This window comes from Nipponia nippon, unplaced genomic scaffold (genome assembly GCF_047370975.1).
Source record: "Nipponia nippon isolate SJK-2023a ecotype South Korea unplaced genomic scaffold, ASM4737097v1 scaffold_2, whole genome shotgun sequence".
Taxonomy (NCBI): Eukaryota; Metazoa; Chordata; class Aves; order Pelecaniformes; family Threskiornithidae; genus Nipponia; species Nipponia nippon.
In genome coordinates, this window is record NW_028262336.1 from 63,685,526 (window position 1) to 63,708,834 (window position 23,309).

The following is a 23,309-nucleotide window of genomic DNA, read 5'->3' on the forward strand; positions in this document are numbered from 1 at the left end:
TCCTGCAACAGATGGGAGGTCTGGGTGAGCAGCAGTACTCACGCCGTGTCCTCCCCCCTTCCTTCTGGGCAGCCCTTCCCAGGTCAATGTGCTGCTTCCCCCCATCCCTGCGCATGGAAAAGGGGACCTTGGGGCACCGACTGCGCTCCTTGCAGGTGGAGCATGGCCCTTGCTCCCCTCCCATCCTATGCACCAGGACACCCTCAGACTGAGTTTTGCAATGGATTAGCATCAAAAATAGCTGCACCTGTTTTCCCCTCTTCTACCCTGTGAACATCGCTTCACACCTCATGCAGAGATGCTCCAAAATACAGGCACGGTTGGTCCCTGAAGACCCACAACACAAGCAGGAGTTACTGCCCGTCTTAAGCACAGCCTGGCTTTCCATGGGACTCATCCTTCCCTGTCCATAGAAGAAGGTTTTAATCCCTTTACCCCTGCAAAAGTGCAGTTCAGGAGCAGCCCATGCCTATGTTCTGATGTCATATGTAACTGAACATGATGGCAGGAGTCTCTTAATGGCCTGAAACAAGACAGAGAGACGCAGAGAAATGGATAGTCTACTCAGTGTCTAATAAAGCATAAGGAAAAAAAAAAAAAAGCCAGCCAACATACATAACTGTATTTGGTTTGTCCCCCCGTCCCCCCCCACTTCTTTTTACGGGACAGCTTTTGATACTGTATTTGCAAAAACACATAATTCAAAAAAGGAAGGAAGTGCTTTAAGGGTTTTTTTATTTAAAGCTTGACAGGATAAACGAATCACAGTCTCATTAAATCACACAAATCTCAGGCTTCACACAAGACTAAACCACGAGAAACAGGACGTTACAAATCCTCACGCAGTTCTACACTTCCAGCACAACAGCTCGTTTTATTTCTGCTCTTGGCAAGGTGAGAATAAAAGGCTTCTTTTCTTTGCTCCATAAATGTTTTTAGATGCTATATTACTTGAACTTAACACAGCAGTAATTGCACTGAAAAAGGGCAATCTGAATTGCTTCCTGAAAGAAGGAAACGTTTATACTAACACACGCACGAACAGGGAGTGCAGTTACAAAAGGTCTGTTTCAATCCTATCACAAAAAACTTGACCAAACTCTCAAACTCTTCCAGGCAGAAAGGGTTGGAGAATTTTGATTTTCCACTCTAAAGCAACAATGTTTCTGAGATATACTGATTATCCGTATCTCATTATAGCAGTAAATTTTACCTCCACAGAGTATGTTTCTACTGTATGTTCCAATAAAACAAGTCCTATAGGCACTGTGTTTTGCTTTGCTTTTTATTACTAACTTTTTTATTAGACTCTAGTTTGTCTTTTTACATTTGTTCCAGAAAGCAAGCAAGCCCTTGTTTTAAAACTCTAAAAAAGAACAATGGTAAACAAATTGTTCCCTCTTTCTCAGCTCCATCTCAGTGCCAATTCCTATTTGTTTATGTTAGCAACATAATTGCAAGAGAGCATTTAGAAAGTTATCATTGTTAACGTCTCATTTCTATATACTACATACAAACAACATGCCTTCTATAGGCTAATTTGCTCTAGGCTAAAAGCTTGAATGAAAGGTTTCACCTTGGAAGAAGGCCTGCCAAACTGAGGGATGAAGTCAGTTTAGCCCTTGTTACATTGCAAATACAATCCAAAATTGAAGTTTCCTGGACTGGAACAATTTTTTCCCCCCTTTTTTGTATATATTAATACTTAACATGACTATGCTGATGACAAGCCAACCTACACTAGCTGGGATGTTTTGTTTGGCTTCATAAAGCAAAATAAAGTGGTATTAGTATTTAAGTTCTTTTGTGTTTTTTTTTTTTTTTCTTTTTCTTCTCTGTTCTGGCACTGTTTTATGCATGGCTCAGGGCAATATTAGTTTAAACTATGACTAGATCAACAGAAATCTCTTCTGTGGGGGATACAGCTGTTTGTAACCTGACACGAACCACTAGAACATGAATCCTACCTGTCTGGAAATTTTGCAGAGAAACAGGATTTCTAAGAACTACCATCATGAAACTAGTATGAGGAACAGTGACAATTAAATCAAGGTTGTTGGTTGGATTCTTCATAGCTTTCCCCTTCGTGCAGTCCTTAGCGCCCACGTGCAGTGCACAAGAAGACCTCTCTCCCAGAGCTAGCCATTCACTCCCTGCAAGTACAGATGACTTTACAAGATGGAAGGTAGCAGAAAAAAATTAGGGTCTCTGAAAGCTCCGACACCATTAAAACAGTGAGAAACTGAGGTAAATGAGAGGCAAGACAGAGTTGGCCAGTTTGCAAGATTATTTGCATTAGTTGTTTTTGTTATAAAAGTTGAAATGACGGGATAAGATTCTGAGCCCATCCTCACTGGATACAACTGTGGAATTACCATTTGATGCTAATTTGCACCATCATAAGAGACAACAGAATCTAAAACCTTGTATTTTCAGATCTACAAGCTACTACAGATGAATCTGTGAAAGAGTAAATGCTTTTCTTACTGAGATATTTGGCAGAGGTTGTTGACTTGCCTTTACCTCTAGAGGAAAGTCTCCATTTAAATACTGACTTTGAAGTCTGAAGCTAATCAGTATACATGTAATATATTCCCTGTCTCCAATTCTTCAACAGGTGGGATTCTCAACATTTTCATTAAAATATTTGTTAGTATTTCAAATGCTGGCTATGTCTTTTTTTGGTTTTCAGCCAACAGGCAGGCCTTTGAAATATCACTGATTTCATTAAAAAGCCCTCCTTCTAAGACTGCCTTTAAAGTAGCCAAGACATGCAAACCCCCTGCCTATCTTTTGCACGCTCTGCTTAGAAGACGCAGACGCATCTGGTTAGAAGATGCGGATGAAGCGCTTCCTCTTGCCCAGCACACAGCATAGGCATCCTCTCAGCAAGATGTCAGACACGTCCGAAATTCTCTTTCTCCCTTTCCTCTCCTCCCTTGCTGCACACTGGCAACTCAGCACCCATGGGAACAGACCCCCTCCTGGCTGTGGCAAGGAGTAGCTGGGGTCTGCCCATGCTCCCCTAGCATATCTGCCTGCTTGCTTTCCCGGGAAGCCTCTTCTGCGCCAGTGCTTGCTTCTCTTCAGGTTCGTGGCCTTCCCAGAAAACGTGAGTTTTCCCTTACCGTGGCACCATCTGCCATTTAGGAAGGGTATCAGCAACATTCAAGCCAACCATTTGGAGAACCAGGAAAAAAGTTCGCGAGGATGGAGACAAACTTTTAGGTGGTTTTGCCCCTTGCCTAGTATAATACAGCCCCAATCCATGTCTGCAGCTTTTAAGTGCCAAAGGCAGAGGGCAAGTAATAAAGTGAAGCCAATTCACTGCCCTAAATCAATCAGAAGGTTTTCTCTGCCAACATAAAAAGAGACTGTTCTGAAAAAGAAATCTTTGTCTTAACATAGATTGATTCCTTAGCAACACCCAATCCTGTCAAACCTATTCTGTTGATGGGGTTTAGTCCTGCTTCAATCCCATTCAGACACTAAATAAATGAAAAAAACACATTTAGTCTGATCTAAAAAACTAGTGCTTAATGTTTCTAACGTTTTCATGATTCTTGCTTTTATTTCCTGATTTGCATCTATATTTCTAGTCAGCATATAGTAGAGATGTTTTACTAACAGTTAAAACTGCTGTAGCAGGTATAGGGTATACTACACAGGATGACTGCAAGCAAAGAAAAATTTTCCTACTTTCATCAGGTTGGGGTTTTTTTAACTGTTGAAAAAAAAACACATTGAAGTTCATGCTAAATATGGGTATAAAAATGCAAAAAGATATACTGGCAGCAATCACAAATGATGCCAAACAGTGACAAGATTCTTGTTCTGGTGTTCAGCTGTGTCCAATCTACTCCAAACTTCTCGGATTTTTCAGTATCTGTGCAAAACATTTTGTTGTGCCTGTTCTGCTGTGGTAAAAGAGTAAAATTCTTGTGAATCTATACGTGGACATGAGGTAGTATAGCAAAGTGATGGTAATCCACGCTCCCTGGTAGGAAACCTGCCACTAGTAGTAAACCTACCAATCATCAAACCCAGTTTGGTGAACTGATTAAACAAAATTTACCAATCCAATAAAGCAGGAGGAACTCTACATAGGCATAGTGTATTTCCTTAATTCATTGTAACTTGTACTTTATTTTAATGCATTGAACAATTTAATAGTACTTCTAGTAACTATAATGAAGTGTATGATATAAAAACCCCAAATATGAAAACTGATATTAACTCTAACAGATCCTGGAGGGTCGTGAGAGACACCAGGTTATTCCCAGGGAGGAATGGCACAGTTCTGTGCATTCCCATTACCCCACCCCTGCGCTGATACAAAGCTACCTCAGAATCCTGTAGCATCTCACAATCCTGAAGTGACATATAAGTAGAGGAATAGAAAGATTTTAAGATGAATTTACGAGCAGTGGTAGAGGGGTCTACTTACAAACCACATTTATTCAAACATATCTTGTACCTCACATTCTGCTTTTCCATTTAAAGAGCCCAAATCTGTGAACAGTAGCAGCCACACAAGCTGGGGTTTTGACTTCAGCATAAGAAAATGAGCACCACTGTGCTTTTCTTAAACAAGCGGACAGGCAACATGTTGTGCCCCAGAAGAACCAAAAGAAATACTGTTTAAAGTTAGTTGGGAAGGAGGGAGTACCCACACCCACAGACCTGAGGTCCAGCTCTGGATGCAGAACCCCACCGACTGCCAGCGCACACCCCAAGTTCACATTGCAAATCAGGTAGCTGGATACCACCACATTATAGTCTAACAATGCTGTACTTCTACAGATTTTCTCTTTCTTCTATTTTAACTACTTTTTGAGATTGCTAAATCTCTTCAGATTGCTCCGAAAGCAGCAGAAATTATTAACAGTGAACTAATTTATGATGAAATGGACTTATCATACTAACTACTGATAATTTTTTTAAGCTTTAATTGTTCAAATTTGACACAGCTCTTTAAGAATCCTATCCAATGTGCTTTCACAATTCTCAACGGATAGTATTTATCTGACTTATTTACTAATTACTTCCAAATTACAAGTGTCCCTTAGGTCTGAATCATTTTTGATGAAAGAATGAGCAGACTTACATAGTTTTATATCATGAGGGAAGACAAATTAAAGGAAAAGAATTTGTAGAGCTCAGATTAAGCAAATGGAAAGCTTGCTTTCTTTAAAGTGTTTTCTAACTTTATCACCACATGCAGGTAACAATTTGTGTCTGTTTAAACCTTCCATGCCATCACCATGCCGCGGTCTCCATTTAGGTTTTTTTTTTTTAGTGAATGGAGATAATCATTAAAAGCTATGGCAAAAGCAGTATTCCTGACTGCAGATACTGTAAATGTCACTGTCTCCACAAAGGAACCGAGTATGGACAAGCACATGAGGAATAATCACATATTTTCAAGCCACTTAAATAGAACACACCCAAGGGCACACTGTAGAGGAGCCCACGTTTCCGTCTGTGGGTAATGTATACAGTTTCCTTTCCAGGAGTCAGAAAATCTAAGTTCATGTGAATTCTAATATATCACCTTTCTGCCAAGCACACTATTGTAAGAAACAGGCACATTGGTGTCTATAGTTTAAAATCAATTTCACTTGGCTTGGACATCAGAGAATCAGGGGAAAAAAATAGACTTTTAGTACATGACATTTGCTTTCTAAAAGCACTGTCTTTCTTGAAAAATGTAACATTGTTAATATAACACATACTTTATGTACTCTCTCTACAGCTGCTACTTCTCCAGCATTTCAGCCAGTGACCGATGACTCCAGATTACAGTCGTGTGTTTCCTCCAGCATCACCACGTCACTGTAACCACCTCCTGATTTCCAAAACCTCAGAAGCAGCATCCCTATTCTGAACCATCTCCAAGACCTAAGAACCAGTCACCATTGGTGCAAGTCTTGACCCAATCTGTCTTTTTCTTGATGACACTTTTATTCAGCACGCTTGTTTCCAAGTCACTTGACATTCTCCCGAGTACTTCTCATACATGGGACTTGCAATTTTCCTCTTTTGTAACCTCACTTCAGATAGATGGAAAATGACGGGAATCTTTTGCTTAAAAAGGTATTGCATTTCAAAGAACAAAAATATAACTGTTTTGTTTAGTGAATCTGGATGAAAAATTCAGTTTCAGTTTATATCCCAAAACCACAGTGGAACTGATGTGGTATTAAATATTACTTTCTGAGAAACTTGGACAGTGGTGTAATGAGCAACTGTCTTGTTGCTCTGCTGTTACTGACCACACTTCTGCTTTATAGCTGATTCCAAACAACTGGGGGGAGGGGGAAATCACATATAAGGAGGCTGACTTTAATCCAGTGGTAAGGTAAGGAAGACTTCATACTCTATCACATACACTTACTGGGTGCACTCAGCACCTACAGTTTCGAGTCACAAAACTCCAGCAGTGTCCACCTAACAGCTTGATGGTCTTTGCACAGCTGTATCATTGTCTGGCTGTTAATGTTCCTGCCTCATTTACTGAAAATGTTAAAAGTCAGTAAATAAGGAAATAACAGCAAGGATTTAATGGGAGGTATTTTAATTATTTTAAAGTGTCATACTTTTTAACTATTCCTTAGAAAAATAAGTGAGCAAATTCAGAAACAGGGTTAAAGTGGCACTATCAAAAAGCAAATGACTGTGGAAAGAGGCCTTTACTTTCTTGAGCTGGATCAGATGTCTATCTTAGCCATGCTGAATTTCTCGGCAGTCAAGGCTGTGAATTACTATTGGCTGCTTCACCGATTAGACATGGTGCTGGTATGCCTGAGACCTTCCAAACACAGCAGGGGTTACTGCAGCAGTAGACAATACTATAATATTTGCAGTATTACAGGCTATGCAGTTTTCTATCCCTTCTCTCAGCTTGTGCAACGGGTTTACGAGATTCCTTGGAAACTTTCATCTGCAAGCATGGGATGGAGTAGCACCAGTAGAAATTCAAAGCTTTGCAGCTCTGCAGTCTGAAGAGCGCAGACACACTATTTCTAGAAATGCCAAGAAGATAAAAATTCATTGAGGTGATCTCCTCCATCAGGGCCCTGCTTACTGAAGAAATCATTCAGGGAGTCTATGCAGAGCACTACAGTGCCATGCAGCGATGCTTGAGCTAGCTCAGGAATCAAAAGATGCATCCTCATATCTATATATTTTGCTTTTCATTTCCTCTTTGATGGCTATGGTTTTGGTGCCAGCATCACCTGAAGAATCCTTGGGGCACTTTCAACTGCAATCAGTTATTGTTTTAAAAAAATAAAGAGTCTCTGCGTCACACACAACAAAAGCAAAGTTCCACATATACAGTGTGCTCTAGCTGTGCCCTTATTTATCTCATGACAACCTTGCAAGAGCAACGCATATTCCAGTGACTGCAAGGCTTAATTATCTTAATTCCGTGGTCCAGGAGCTTTCAGCAGGATTTCTCTACTGCTTGCAGCTTTTGCAGACTGTAGCAGTATATCTGATCACTGGTTTAAGTAGCTGTGATCACATTACACCCACCCTGCACTCTTCTCATTGGCTGCCTATATACCGGCAGATTGATTTTTTAGCTGGCTCTGTTGGTCTTTTTAGTGCTCCTCATAATAAAACGCCTGAGCAAATAGAAAACCTTCTGATAGGTATTTTATGCAGACACCCTTTTTCAGGATGTAACCCATAATAATCTACTGTATCTTGACAGACAATTGTATGGTTGATGTGAGGTGTGTTAAGCAAGAAGCAGTGATGTCCCTCTGCTACAGATGCTAGCACCGGTACAGATGGCAAACAGGACACAGACCCTGCCTTGCACAGACATGGAGCACCTCCTGGCCTCATGAACTGCAGAGCTCAGCAGGTGCTGGGTGATCCTGCCTGAAAGAGACTCCTACCAAACCGTGATCAACAGCACCTTGTCTCTTCCTGGAGCAGCACCTCCTGGCTTCTGCTGCGTCTCTCCTGCCGCTTTTAAATTTGAGCCCCGGAAAGAAAAATACAGTCGAGCATCAACTTCAAACACTCTCAGCCCCTGCCTCGGGGTGAGGGCTCATTCCAGCTTGACATCTGTTCGAGCTCTGCTCATTCTGTAAAGTGACTCAGTCAAATTAATTCACTGTCTTTAAATACAGCGCATTTAGAGACCTTTGCTCATTTGGTTCCATCTAGCAATAGCAAGTATCTGCAGTGGCATGCTTTGGTCTTCACATCATTCAGAAAACAGCACTCAGAGCAGAGGAAATGGCTGGTGCACAACCAGGTCTCACTCCTATGCAGAATTAACTCACAGCTAAGGTGCCCCTAACTTGAAAAATAAAAAGCACTTCCAGGCCCACAAACATTTTCTCTATGTTTTCTAATGCCTATCTGAAATTTTGCAATTTTGGCAGCTAGATGTTTCAGGCTACAGATGTTTAGACACAGTGAAGAGCAGCTCAAGAGCACACATGGAGAACGCTGATCCCAGTCTTAGGCTATTGCCACCTTCATGGCTTTCCACAGCAGGAGCTGCCACTAGGGAAACCCTGAATGACAAGATGGCCATCAAACAGAAATATTTTTTACCTGGAGGTGAGAGCATAACTAGGCCAACAAAGACATTCTCTTCTACCAAGAAGAGAGAGAAAAGCTGTATTAAACAGGGAGCTCTCAAACCAGACACTCCAAAAAGCTCTCCAGTGATAGTCAGGTGGGAGCAGGACTCTAACTGTGGCTCCTTCTCCAGTAGATATTGGGCTAATGCTTCTGCCTTACCACATACGCCTGTACACAGTCACACACAATTTGGCTCCAAGCTATACTGCTCTGAATGTATCCTTTAGAAAAAAAAAAAAAATCAAACCTAAAATAAATAGAAAAAATACAATCAGCCTGAACAAGAAATAGCAATGAACAATTACGATGGAATGAATATCAAATATGCAGAAATATTTCTAATGGAGAGATTAGCTTTCTACAACAAACTCTGGTTTTAACCTTCGTAACTTCAACAAAGTAAAACCCAGTCACATGAAATTTCACAGTCATGGTCTTGTGCCAAGGAAAGCTTCTCTGGAAAGTTTGAGGTAGATCAGCCAAGTCATCTTGGAGATATGAGAGTTCCAGAAAAGTGAGGTGTTCTCCATTTCTTGGGCTGTGTCCTAATTTTTTTTGGCTCATCATAACTTAAAAATGGTTGGCTTAGACATTCCAAATTTGCTTGGCTACTACTGGTGCCTTTGACTAGTTGCAGGCTATTTTATTACTAAATGTGGGTTTGTGCAAATCCTAAGCGCTGCAGTTGTTAACACCACATGTTGGCTTGTATATACCATAGGCATGCCAGCCTGGTCCACTGCAAGCTCCTCCATCACCTCATCAGCTGTGCTCAGGAGACAGTGCCGAAGACCAGGACCCTTCCCTCAGGTCCAACTGGGTGTAAGAGCTTGACTGTAGTTTACAGTCTCTGTGGAGGAGCTACATCTCACCAGGCTGAAGAGAAGTGGTCCCAAGGTGCTTCTGAGCCTTGCTAGTACCAAAGTGCCTCTCTTGGAAAGGTAAGCACACACCAGGCACAGCTGGTTTCCTCCCCAGACTTACCGTCGTCCTACTACTCCTTCAATTTATACTTAGCCTTACTCTCTGATGTGCACAAAAATTATCCCAGGGAACATCTATATAACTCCCAAGTACCCCCTCCTCCATGGATTACTGATCCAACCTATTTTCCATTTCCACGGTGAAAGCAAACTCCGTGCTGGGGTCTGGGTGCTGCTTCTGCAGCTTATTCCCTCTCTCTGCTCCACTCCCTCAGTCTCCAAGGCCCTCTTCCAGACTGGGAGCCTCGTACACATAGACACAACATACCTCATTAGACTTCTGGGCAGGAAAACCCACAGGGAAGATCTCAGCCCTCAAGAAGCAAATTTCCCCTGAGCAAACTAAAAGCTTTGATGAACCCTGGAAAGACTGTGGGTAAGGAACTCGCTCCTGGTGGGGACTGCTCTGTTCACAATCTTGATTTTGATAACGGATGCTATGGCAACCTCATGCATCTCTTGAGTCAGCCTTCAGCATGGTCAACTGCTTTAAACAATTCTCCTTAATCTTTAATATTTCCTTTGACAATGACTGTCACCTGCCAAGTTGCCAGGAAAACAAGCAGTGCACAGCTGATCAGTGGTGGAAAACATTAGGACATTAAAAACACTTCTCGGTGAAGTATGTTTCTACACAGAAAATGCCTCAGTTACAAAGGGACCTATTCTGAGATGGACACACGCATGACTCCCATTCACAGGATCTCTGCGAGTGCATCCAAAGTAGAATAGGCTTGAAAGTGTCTACATTTACCAAACGCTGATCCCACACAGAAGCACTTTTTGAGAATGACACATTCTTCAACCTACCGCATCTTACTTTTGCTCTTCAGAAACAAAAGATTTTGCCACAACCACATCACCTACATTTAAAAAACAAAGTTGGTGATACAAGCACAAAAAAAAAAAATCCATAAAATATAAATGATCTACCTAGTAGATAGTAAGAATGGAAGTTTTTCCACATTTCTCATCCAGTTGCATAGTTATCAGAGCTCTTTTATTTGTACTGGCTTCATATATCTGTTCTGTCACCTTTTAAATGCAGATAATCTACCTCAGAGGTTTGCTCTTCTCAGGAGAGACCACGCAAAGCTCAGCCAAGTTTTACAAAATACACAGCCCCGCGCTGAGTCGGCAGAAACCTGGGGAGCGCCAGGGAAAGCTGCAGCAGGAGGACTTCTCGCCATCTCCGATGGAGCTCCTGTCTCCACTGCCCTTTGGGAAGGGGTGCTACCCCGCTCCATCTCGCCGGCCGCTGTGTGAGCTAATGAAAAGAGCATGAGGAGGATCTGCATGCACTTTCCTCCCCCTCTCAATCCACAGCGGGCCAGTCACAGTCTGACCCTAACTTAACACTTGGGCTGTAAACTTACTTAACACTTGTAGAAGAATTTATTTTTTCAAACATACTGATGGCAGCATATGGCCCATCGACAGGTTTATTATTATAAGACACTTTTTCCGCCAGGTTATAGTCTTTTTTATAAACATATGTTTCAGCACATAATAAAATCCCTAAGAACTGTTTCTGAAACATAATCACTATGCAGGCACAGAAACTACTTTTCAAGGTTTGTCAAGATAATGAAAGAAACAATCTTTTAAGGGACTTGCAGTTTTCTAAATGTCTTTTTCTAAATGTCTTTTAAATCTAAGGGTACCGAGAGTTATGCATGTTAAACAAAACCAAAAAAAAAAGAAAGAAAAAGAAAAGTGACTTCTCTTTGTTAATGCCACGTTATTCTCCATTTTGTCAAAGCAATCATTTTTATACTTAGTAAAACTTCTCCTTCTGCTAAGTAGACCTTTTAACTATGCCTTAAATCAGAACATGTGTTTTATGGGTGAATGATACGCTTCCGAAAAAAAGGTGGCATATTATAAAGAAAATGTCAACACCACACAGCTACAGCCATGCAAACTCATCAGTGTAAAACCACCGTTGATATTCTGTGCCCTTCAGCTGTGCTAATAAAAGGTCTGTGTGTGGAGTCAAGGTAGTTAGAGCACAGTCTTGCATCCATCTGCAAGACTATATCCAAGTTAAACATCTAAAAACATGTCACTGCTTGATTTTTCCTATAAACCACATTTGTGTTCTTAAGAAATAATGCTTCTTGTCTATCAGTTATAATGCAATTTCTACATTAGCACCACAACCTTCAGAAAAAAAAAAAAAAATCACATAGTGTACACTGCTTTCTTCAAAAAATTCCCGCGCTCCTCTTATTCTTAATGCTTCCTCTATAATGCCTCATGATATATTTAGCCCAAGCAGGCTTTGTTTTAAAACCAGCGTCTTCAATACATCAAAATATGACCCAACTCACGTATGTTTCCTAAGAGCTTTGTTTCCTACCACCCAAGTTTATTGTCTCCTGTTGAAAAGAGCCTGCAGCTGGAATACAAAGTAGAAATCACAGGGGTCTAGATCTAAAGCCTACTTAAAGGCAGTGCAAGACCTTTCCCCGATTTTACGGGGCTAGGTATCAGGCCTGTACTTCACTGAAGACACTAGAGGCCTTCCAGACGGTATAATAGAATACATTAAATACTCCTTAGCCGCTAGAATAAAAATTTGCAACCACTTTGAACATTTCTTTGGTATTTTGGGGGAGAAAGAGCACTTCTGGGGTTTTTTTCCCCCCTTTACAATGACACTGGAAAAAATAATCAGTTACCAGCAGATTTGAAGCTTGAAGACCAAAAAAAAAAAATCCCTATTTTTATCATAGGCATACTGTTATAATTGGCATGCATGAGCTTGCATTCAAAGAAAACTCATTTGTTAAAATTAATCACTGACTTCTCAGCCAATTTGTCAGCAACTACTATCAAGTCTGGACATGATTAGCTTCACTGGGAGATACAGCATGCCCTCTGCAACGCTTCCACAGGATGAAATCCTAAACCTAATGAAGCCTTGGAACATTTTGCAAGCAACTTCAGATGGAGCCAGGACCTCATGGATGCTGCTGCGTGCTCTACTTTTTTCTGCTTTTACAGATTAAGCCCTTCTAGGAGAGACAGGCCAACAGCTCCGACAATAAAATGTGCTCTTTCTCCACCAGCAGACAGAACACGATTAGCAATCACGGGTCCCTACGCTGTGTTTGGAAACACTTAACTGGAGGGATCGGTCTAGGCTAAGATGGGGCATGATGTGCTTGTTAGCCACTTTAACGAGTCTTTCGACAAGGGGGCTGGCTCTGCTCATCTAATTGCCATGGCTGCTCCTATGATGTGAAACCTGTCTATTAGAAATCACATTTCACAGGTGACTAAACAGCCATCAGATGGTAACAGCTTTCATTTGTTACTGACCTCCATTCACTGCAGCAGCGTAAGGGCGAATGGCCCAATACCCCATTGCCACTCCAGAGCCAAACACCTCCTGCTCTGCATACTGAATTATAAAATACCTACAGTATTTTTCAGATTTGCAATGCATTGTGTTGAAACAGCACTGTGAACCAGCATCTTCTTATCTAGGAATCAGCTTCATAAAAGAATGTCAAGTTCTGCACTACTCGGTTATGCAAAGACCGAGGGCATTTTGGACCACGATTGTAGAGCACATCACCACATTTTTATACACAAGAAGTGTTTACTTTGGTCCCCATCCCTCAAACAGAACATCACGGGTAGAACAAACTTGGTATTTCACAGACAGAGGATCAGAGCCTTTGCTGAGGGACAGATAGGACAGTGACCAGACCAAAAGTAGTCCTTCCAGTGATGGACTGAAAGGCAACTCCACTACCAAAACTAAATGCAGAACTTAGCATAGCAGAGCTACTTTAAACTAAGGATCCTATAAAGATCCCTCACCAAATTTTACACCCTCCAGACCTTTGGCTCCATCAATGACACAATGAATTCACAAAGTTGCAGAACAAATCCATGTGGTGGGCCACATATCTTCCACCCAGATACGTATCACAAGGGAAGAACAAAAACTTTCCTTTCCACAGTTAACAGCCATTTGGTTCATGTGATTTTACGTTCAGTCCCCAGAGAGCACTCGCAGTCCCTTCGCAACCCTAGCTATAAAACACCCTAATCTTAGACAGTAATTATACAACTTAATACAATAAACAGTGGATTGTACAAAACCTGTGGTGAATCCTACTCTGATGACAATCGCAGAGCTATGCCACGAATAACATTTACTTTTCATTTACATTTAGATTTCTGAAGTGCACCCTTCCAGAAAGCACAACGCAATAACACACACAACCACACACGCAAATGTAAGGTTGCATCTCCAATGAAATGTAACAGCAATCCAGGCCACCACATCCCAGAGCCCAGCTCTGCTCCACTTCCCCAGCTCCCACTGAACCTCTGGCCATCTTCAGCAACATGGAAGATTTGGCGTCTCCAAAGTGACTGGCATCGAAGGGGGCCTTGAAGGCCTGTGGACAAACAAGCTCTGTCAGAGCATCTGTCAGGAGCAAGTTCCCAAGGTCAAGGACCCTCATCAAGAACACTGGCAACAGCTCCCTGACATTTAACTCTTCAAGCCTTTATCCTCGTGGAAGTGGTCAATCTTTGAAAAATGTATCCAACAAACATAACGATTTTGGTGTGCTTTGCCCTCAGGACCAACTATTGAAGCACTGTTTCTAGTCTACATAAAATTTTCAGACCAAATAAAAATAAGTCTGAATCGCTTTTCAAAATTGCTTTTCTCAGAGTGTTACTGATGAAGAAAATCAGTTTTCTATGGTTGCACCATAGAAAAGACTGGATCTAAAATACAAAATGCTCGTAAGACCCATAACAAATATCAGGGTTTTTTACCTTATTCTCAGGTATAATATGGTAGTTGTAGTCAGCTTTTCATATGATCTTGTACCCTAAATATGACACCATGAGTTCTAATAAATTCCATTTATTACGGAATTAATACATACGATTAAGCACATGAAGCAGGGGTTGCTGTAGCTGAACCCTTTACTGTAAATTCTTTGTGGTGCAGATTTCATCCCATGCCACTACTTTTGCATTCTTAAAATAATTTTCAAGACACACAATGACACTGGAAGAAATACTCTTAACTTCAGCAACCGTTTAAAAACTTTCAGAAAAAAAAAATAATTGCAGCTTTCCCATTTGTGTCATGGTTTGGTGGATACCTAAATATGAACGACAGAGTTTTAAGGAAGACCAAAACATATTACCATATGACGGCATGCAGACAAATTGCTCTGAATTACTACCAGCAAAATCACAACGCAACTGCTTTTAGTTATGCAAATTGGAAATGTAGCAGCATGACTGCAAATGAGAGCCTAAAAAGTGCAAAGTTCATGAAAAAGCCATGCATGCAGCTGCTCCAAAAATAACCATGGTCAGATAAAAGTCTGAAAGCAATTATTTGGGCTGAATATTGTACACAGACCACTGCACTAAGCTTCTATAATTAAACAAGACAAAAGTTCAGATGGTGCCTAATAAACCATTTACTACATTAATTATATTCAAGTGTGGCAGTCTAATGCTTGGTAATAACTAAGGAGGAGGGAAACAATTTAAAGAAAAGTATCCGATGTTGTAAATTTCTTTCTTTTTCATTCATCAGTCCCAATGTTACTAGCCAGCCTTTCTAACACGCTTCAAACGCATGAAATGGATATTGTTTAGTGTCAGGAAGAGCTGTTTAAGGGTTGTAAACCTTTATTCTGAGGAAGCCAACAGTCTTACTCGACAAAAATTATTTCTGCGCTACGAAAGCAACAGCAAAGCCAGATTTTCCATTCCTTGAATCAAGCCCCTACGCCTTTGTTCCAAAGTTACAGTGCCACAGAAGCCCATTTTTTTTGTAGCAGCACCAGCATCTCAACAGACCTTTGCAGATCCAACAGATTTCCCACTGACCCTATTCCCTGGATTGGCCTTCACCCTGATCACACAGCATTTGTATACATCTGCAATTTTAATAGCATTTGCAATAGTTTCTTAGCAAGATAATTAATATTAGAGAGGTATTTCATACATTTTGGCTTCTTTTAATATCATTAGTAGCTAAATACATGGAAAACGAGCCAACACCATATGCCCGAGTACTCCCCTGTAGACCGCCAGCCAATTGCTTAGCAAATACCGAGAAGTTCCCATAACACAAACTGAAAATTACTGCAGAGAGATTTGCATACAATTTCTGATGGACCAGTAGCATTCTAACAACTTATGTAAAATCCAGCATGCTCCACTAGTATATTCAGAAACTAACATACACAGCATCAATGCGCAATGCAATCATTAGGATGTTACCAACTGGATGCTGTTTTCTCTCATTTCACTAATCTGAAACAGAAAAAAAAAAAAATCACATTCTGTAGGATTACAATTATTTTCTATTTTGCTTTCTTAATTTTAAATCAGGAACTGGTATCTCCAGATTTTATTTATGCACAACTATGTTTAATCTAAGAGGGCATCTAACAATCATTTTGCAGATTTCAAAGAAGGACAGAGATAAGGTGAACATATAACTTTATCCATGTCTTTCCACTGGGACATTTAAATATGCAATCCTAACATCCCTTTAAGGTCCTTTTATAAAGTTTTTATAACACCTTCTTTATTGTTTGGCCTTTCTTTTCCTTTCCTCCGTAGAAAACACATCACAAAACAGAGATGTAGAGGTCTGCAACTTTGCAACAAACCTCTAACATTTTGTATACATCCTCCAACTCTGAATGTGCAGTGCGGACAATGCTGGGAAATCCTGTCCTCTGCCCAGATGAACTGTGGAAGAAAAAGAGTTCTCCGACTACCACATCGGGAGCTGTGGAGGTCCTAAACTCCATCATCGAAGACTTCTGCCTACAAATAGTTCAAAGTCTTCACTTACAAGATCTCAAATCCAGCACGTTCACAGCAAATGGCAAGTGGAGCCGTGCCTGCTTCAGCAGAGGTGTCTGCCAAGACGCCCCTTTGTTGTCAGCTGCAGAATCAGTGCCGAACACCCTTGGGTTTGAATACACAGGCAGGACCTCACCTCCAGAGCCTTTATCACAGCTTCTCATTCAGCAACAAATAACTCATCTTTTCCCAATAGTGCAGCTCTTGGTCTTACCAAGACGCGCAAAACCAGTAGATAACCACCGCAGCATTTCCAGTCGAACAGTATTTTAAGCAGAAAGCGCATATAAAGGAAAAATACCTATAAACTATACTTCAAATTTAAAATAATAATAAAAAAAAATTGTTAAAAAAACCCTCCAAGAGCTTCATCTTTAAATGGAAAAAACGTAGTAATTCTTTCCCCATATCCAGAAGTCCCGCACTATCGAAACCAGCTGAATTATTTTTGCATGAGTTTTCCAAACAAAAAAAGAGATACATATGTATATACGTATTAAAATTACCTGGATGCAGACACCACGCCTGGAAAGTTTCATTGCAAAGAGTTAAAGTTGAGAAAGTTTGCAAGACTGAAAAAGGAAAATCAGATTGAAAAACGAGCAAAAACCTTAACCTTGAGGTTTGCTGCTGCCTCCTGCCTATCACTTAACATTTCTCTCCACATGAAGAGAGGAGATGACTAAATCTTACTCCAACAGTTATCAACTAAATCACTTCAACGAGTAACCTCATCAAAATTTTTTCTAGTATCAGCTGAAACACATTACCGTGACAGAATAAACTACAAATGGTGGTTGAGTATTAGAGATGACAATGTTCCCGATAAAATATATAAGCAGACCACAAAAGCGATCTACACTGCTTACTAGAGGTAAATTCGCAGAGACCTTTTTTTCCCCCCGTTGAGAATATCGATTTTTACATGCTAATACGACTGCCTAACTATTTATAAGCGCAATCTGCAAAAGCAAATATAGAACTAATAGAACAGCCTTGAAAAGCAACCCCCAAAAAAGGTCTCATTTAAATTCCTGGAAAGCGCTGCTTCTCCAAACATATCTATTCAACCTCTCTTGAGCAGGCGAACCCTGCTGAAAACACACCCTGCGCACTCCCCGCCTGAAAACTGTTCAGCCAAGAAGCCACTCAGCTATGCCACTGAGAATCCGTACGGCTTCACGTATAGGATTTTCCTGCCAGCAAACGCTGCACAGGAGAAACCTTCCCCCTCGTCCCCCTCCCCCGCCCCCCCCCCCAAATAAAAGCGCTCTCCGCCCGGGGTGCCCCCACCTACCGCCGGGGCGCTCAGGGCTCTCTGGGGTGCCTGCCCCCCGAGGTGCAGCAGCCGGGGCGGCGCGGGCGCTCCGCCTCGCCGCTTCCCACGAGTTGCCGCTCCCCCCGCATGGTGGTGGCCGCCGCACGCACAAAGCGCAGGGCGCGGGCAGCCGCCGGGGGCGGGCGGCACCCCGGCTCCCGCCGGATCGCAGCGGCACCGGCGCCGGGAGCTGACAACGGGCAGCGGGCGGCTCGCCGCGGCGCGGCACCGCCCCCCGCCCCCCCGCCCCGGCCGCTGCCCGCCCCCCCGGGAGCCGCCCCCCCGGGAGCCGCCCCCCCGGGAGCCACCGCCCGCCGGGGCCGCCCCCGCCGCTGCCCGGCCCCTCCCGGGATGGGGGCCGCCCCCGTTACCTCGCGGGCGGAGCCGGTCGCTGGGGCGGGCGGCTGCGCTGGCTGCCGGGCGGAGGGGGCCGCCTGCCTGGGGCCGGGGCCGGGGCCGGGGCGGCGGAGGGGCGGACATGCCGGGGCTGCCCCCGGGCCGTGCCGCGCTGTCCCGGCTCATTGTTCGGGAAGGGCAGCGGCGGGCGGGGCGGCCCCGGCGGGAGGGGCGGGCGCTGCGGCGGGAGGGGGCAGCGCCGCACCTTCCCGGGCGTGGGCAGGGGGCTGGGGGCAGAGCTGCGTCTGCCCCGGGTGGGGGGAGTGCGTGGGGCCGGGGCATCCACGGGGATGGGGGGGCCGCGCTGCGCCTTCCCCCGCCTTGGCGCGGCTGGGGCGGCCGCGCTGCACCTCCGGGGGTGCCCGCTGGAGAAGTTGAAAGCGGGAGGGAAGGGTGGGAGGTGAGCGGGCGGGGGCCGGGCCGGCAGCCCACTCGCCTCGCCTCGCCTCGCCTCCCCCGGCCTACCCCGCACGGAAAGCGCCTCGGGGCTCCGGCACCGCGGCGGCGGGCGCCGAGCTCTGGCAGCGGGACCCCGGCGCGGCGAGGGAGGTCTCCCTGCGACCGGTCCGGAAAGTTGAAGGCATGGTCCTTTACGCAGCCCGCCCCCGAGAGCCGGGGTGGTGGGACTCTGGCACCCACGCGGCGTGGAAGCGCCGCAGCCAGCTTTGGCTCTTTAAGATTAGGCTCCGTTAATTAAGGAAATATTTTAAGCTTAAAGGTCTCCTGAGAAGGAACGCATTAACTCGCTCATAAAGCGGGTAGGAAAACAATGCGGTACAGGGCTGTTAGATGAGCGAGCACAAAGGGAAGGAGAGATCAAACAGATGCTAAAGGAGCTACGGCACATACTCCCTCACGCCGCTGGACCCGAACGACACGGATCGCCCCTGTCGTACTTGCAGTGTCTATCCAGAGGCACAAGAGAAAGAGATATGTTTGCAGTGCAATCGTTGCTATCCTTTCTCAGCTTGCTGAAGAGCTAAAAATACCTTAAAGCATATTTTACTGTCTTTGTTCGGATTGAATAGTAGTTTACTTTGCAAATAGTCTAAGTAAGTCTTTGCTTACAAATAATCAGTACAATGATCGATAGCCTTTATTGTGCTGAATCTATGCTCTAAGCTAAGCATCTGTGTGAATGCATCCAAGACTGTAGCTTCTTTGTGCCCGTATTTGTAAGGTGTAAGGTGATTGGAACAACATGCCTGCAAAAGGCATGTCTTCAAAGCTGCGAAACAAGCGTTGAATTCAAAACAATTAGTACTAAAGTAAAAAAGATGCAATTTTCTAAATTAAGAGGTAACATCTTGGAAACAGAAGAAAAATCACAAGGATGTGAAAGACAGAACGCAATCAAGAATGGGTTAACAGTTTAAAAATATGATTGTTGAAATAACACTCCATGCCAAAAGCAAATAATGACTGTAAATCCCAGAGAAGTTCATCCACTTATGTATTCCATTTAACTGAGGAGTTTCATGAATTGCAAAGCAATTAATGAATAAAAATACCATTTTCCCCCTCAGCCTAGGACATTGTGAAAACAACTTTCAAACCTAGAGCTAATTTCTTCAAAAATATGAAAATCCTCATTTATCAATGCGATATGATGTGATGCAAATGGGTTTTCTTACATACATGCAATAAAGGCAACAAAAATGCTATTGAAAGGGACTGCGATGTAGATGTAGGCACAGATTGGTTCTATGGGCGCACTGCTGCTTGAGGGATAGTCCTGTGTAGCATTCATTCAAAAATCTAAATTTATAAACACAATTAGCAATTACGAGATGGATATTTTCCCAGTAATTTTTTGCCCAGGCTTGCTGCATCTGTTTAGAAAATGATGTGCTGGCTCATACAATAAACCATAAGCACGTGTTTTAAGAAACAAAGTGAAAGGTAGTTACTGCTTACTAGATTTTTTTAATTTATTTAATTAATTTTAAAGTAGAAATCTAAATTTGTAGAACTCCACAGACTTCTCCATCTGTTACTATTTTAAAATGTGCTGTTCTTTAGTGGGCTCATTTTTAATAGACCAGTGAAATAGAATTTCAATTTGGAATGGAATGTAAATGAATAGCATAAATTAAGTGAATATTACAGGGAAACTGGTAGCACTAAGATATTCTACATGGGAATCTGAGATAGTTTAAACACAGTACCAGGAGAGCCCAAAGACTCCCCTCTCTTTCAGCAAAAGACTTCCAGAATGGGCAGCTGGATTGGTGACAAATAACGCTGGTTGAGCACAATTTTTATTGACTGCAGTGGGAGTCGTCCCTACACATCTAAATGTAAAATTTATCTGCAGAAGGCAGGTGGAGTTAGTCTGCAATCCAGTAAGGTTTGCTTCTGCCTTTGACATTCTGCTTTTGGCTTGGACTCTGAACTCCAGAATGGAAGAGCTCTGCATCCTGTATTTCTGACCATTGCGCTGATTCTGTCTTCAATTTCAGGGGTGTAGTAAACAACAGCTTCCCTGGAAACCAGGAGAGTGAATTGGGATAAGGTCTGTGAAATCAGCATCGGGCCCCCATGTTGTCGGAGCAGCCTGTGGAAGGGTTTGAGATCAGAGGACAAAGCAATTGCTGGCAAGTCCAGAATGGTAAAGAATTTACTTTCACACTTTCACAGCTTGAAGAATTTGTCTTTTATATAAATTGATAACAATAGGGTAAAGTTACACACAGTTGCTGTTGCTTTGTTATTGAGTTTGACTACTGGTATAGGTGCATCTATCACTTTGTTTTGTTACAGTGTTAGAGCAGTACATATAAATAACGGGGATAAATAACCTAATTTACTATGAGTAAGAGTCACAGTATATTAAAAACTGTGACACAGAGAAAGCTTTTGCCTCTCCTGGAAAAAGTTTTATAACAGATCTTCATAGTCATCATTTAAACTGGCAGGGTACAGTGCACAAAGAACCTTAAAGCCCTGGCACAAACTCATTCAACCTTTTCAAAATATATCCTTGGCTAATATGGCTCCACTGATGTAAAAGGGAATTTTTCCATTGACTTTACCAAAGCTGAGTTTCACCCAAGAAATTGCAATTTTATTTCAGAGCTATTCAGGTTTTGAACAGAAGAGGTGCTCTTAAGGTTACGTTCGTGAGTAAACCCTGGGTACCTGCAGATCGTGCATCTCCCACTTCTCACGATTCCCCAAAATAGCTTTCTGCCATCAGTCCTGGAGGGGACACGTTAGGTGGGTTACTGCTCTCTTTCTGCAAACCCTCAGGCAGCTCGGGGGTGCATGCCATCCCCGTTTGGGGCAGGGAAGGAAGGAGCACGCTGCCGCCTGTTCCCTTCACATCGGGAGGAGGGGAACCTCCTAGTCCTTCAGCAGCGCTGCCTCCGGGTCGGGCTCTTCCAACCGGGCATTCCTGTCCTGCTGCACCCAGAGGGACCTGCGGTCGTTACATGCCGTGCTTCTTGTTAGTGCTGACCTGCCTTTTGTTTCTAATCGCCAAGCAGGTTTTTAATAAGCTGGAGATACTGTTGTTGGCTTCTGCGCACCTCAGATGCATTTCGGTGTTGTAGCTGTTCAGACGCAGACATGGATTTAGGATCGGAGCCTACAGAGCTCAATTAACAACTCTCCCTTAGGAGAGAGTGTGGCCTGGTTTCTTTTTCTCGTATCATCTCGTGGCAGGTGATTGGTAGAACTGCCTCCTCTCCAAAGCAAGCTGTTTCTTTGCCCTTCAGAAACATCCTGATGAAATCCTCCCTGACTCAGTGGTGAGGTGGTTTAGTTTCAGATGTGTACGTACGTTGGGCTGGGCTCAGAGGGCTTGTCGCATCCTGGCTGACGGGTACTGGTGTGTGTACAGGGTGTTTCTAAGAACTCCTTTTGTTTGCACAGAACAGATGGGGAAAAAAAAGAAGGGGAGGGTGTCTGCCAGTATGGCATAGATCGTCTCTGAAAAAAATGTGCATCCTGTTGCACGTGTGTCTGATGAGCCAGCCCCATTGCAGGCCAGTGTTCGCTGCGTCTCAGCAAGATGCAGTAGGAGATGCAATGGCTGTGAATTCGGAGCCTGCCACCGACTGTGAGCTGCACCATCTGAAGCAGCCCTGGCACTCAAAGATATGAGGGACACAATTTCTTTCGAGTTTTCTCTGCTCTTGAGGGAAAGTGCTAACTTAGTGCTGACCTGACCTGTATTAATAAATAATTCTTATCTTTCAGTGCTGGCTCAGATGTGGAAGCTGGTAAGCAGAGTCACAGCCTATTTTTTTGCCTTCCTCTACCTCGTATTTGCCTTAGGAAGGAAGCACGGACTTCCGTGTCCACCACATGGACTTTCAACCAGACCAGGGTCACCTGTCCGTTCACTCCCTTACATATGCTCGTCACCTCTGTGACTTCTCCTTGTCAAGGAGCCAGATTCATAAGAAACCGTAAAGAGCTGAAATGAAAAGACAAAGGTGCCCAAGCTATCTTCAGCTTGGATTTTTCTGCCAATTGTCACATTACAGCAGAAGTCATCCCCAAGCTTTGAAAAAGGTGAACTTCAGCTGCATTGTAAAACAAGTGGGTAACAGGGTGAGGACTTCAACGTGAGCAGGGCAGGGAGCTCCTTTCTTTCCCCTCTGGTGCTCCGTCCCACCAACCTCAGTTGACGTCCTCCAGCCAGTGTTTCTGTGGCACTGCATGAACGTTATAGGCAGAGTCATGCAATTAAAATCACAAACATTGTAAATGTCCATCCGTCACATTAACGAGATCGCAAAGCCTTCACAAGCAGAAGACTGTAGCATCCTAAGGACATGGGCAGTAAAATGTTCCTAAAGGCTGCTTGCTGTGATGAACTTGAACAATGATCTCACCCACTTTTCTGCTGAAGCTCTGGAAGTTTCTGTCCATTTCACCCCCCTGTTATTTATTACTATTAGTAGCACTCATTGGGTGCTATGTGCCTTAACTCCTTGTCAACTTCCTTTCAATGGAAGTTGAGGATGCTAAAGTAGTTTGCAGCCTTTAGGCAATTTTTATTAAAAATCAGTCAGTGCAAACTTCACTGGAATTCAAAACCTGGATATTCTGTGTATGTAAATAAACGTCTAGAGATAGATGAGTTTTGGAGCAAATTTTATACACAAAATTACTTA

At 43.2% G+C, this 23,309-nt stretch overlaps 1 protein-coding gene across 3 annotated transcripts in view; it reads right to left on the minus strand.

Moving 5' to 3' along the window:
- The window catches only part of ST6GAL2 (ST6 beta-galactoside alpha-2,6-sialyltransferase 2), a 54,096-nt gene extending 36,090 nt beyond the window's left edge, over positions 1 to 18,006 (minus strand). The window contains exons 1-2 of one of the 3 annotated variants that reach the window (XM_087758435.1): positions 17,767 to 17,875; positions 16,976 to 17,041 (exon numbers count right to left, since the gene is read on the minus strand). In XM_087758435.1, coding sequence (XP_087614561.1) covers positions 16,976 to 17,008 — 33 coding nt within the window. In that variant the 5' untranslated portion in view covers positions 17,009 to 17,041; positions 17,767 to 17,875. Of the gene's footprint in view, positions 1 to 16,975; positions 17,042 to 17,575; positions 17,618 to 17,766 lie in introns of those variants that run through there. The other 2 variants (XM_087758436.1, XM_087758438.1) reach the window with 2 other exon arrangements.
- Positions 18,007 to 23,309: the final 5,303 nt, after the last annotated feature.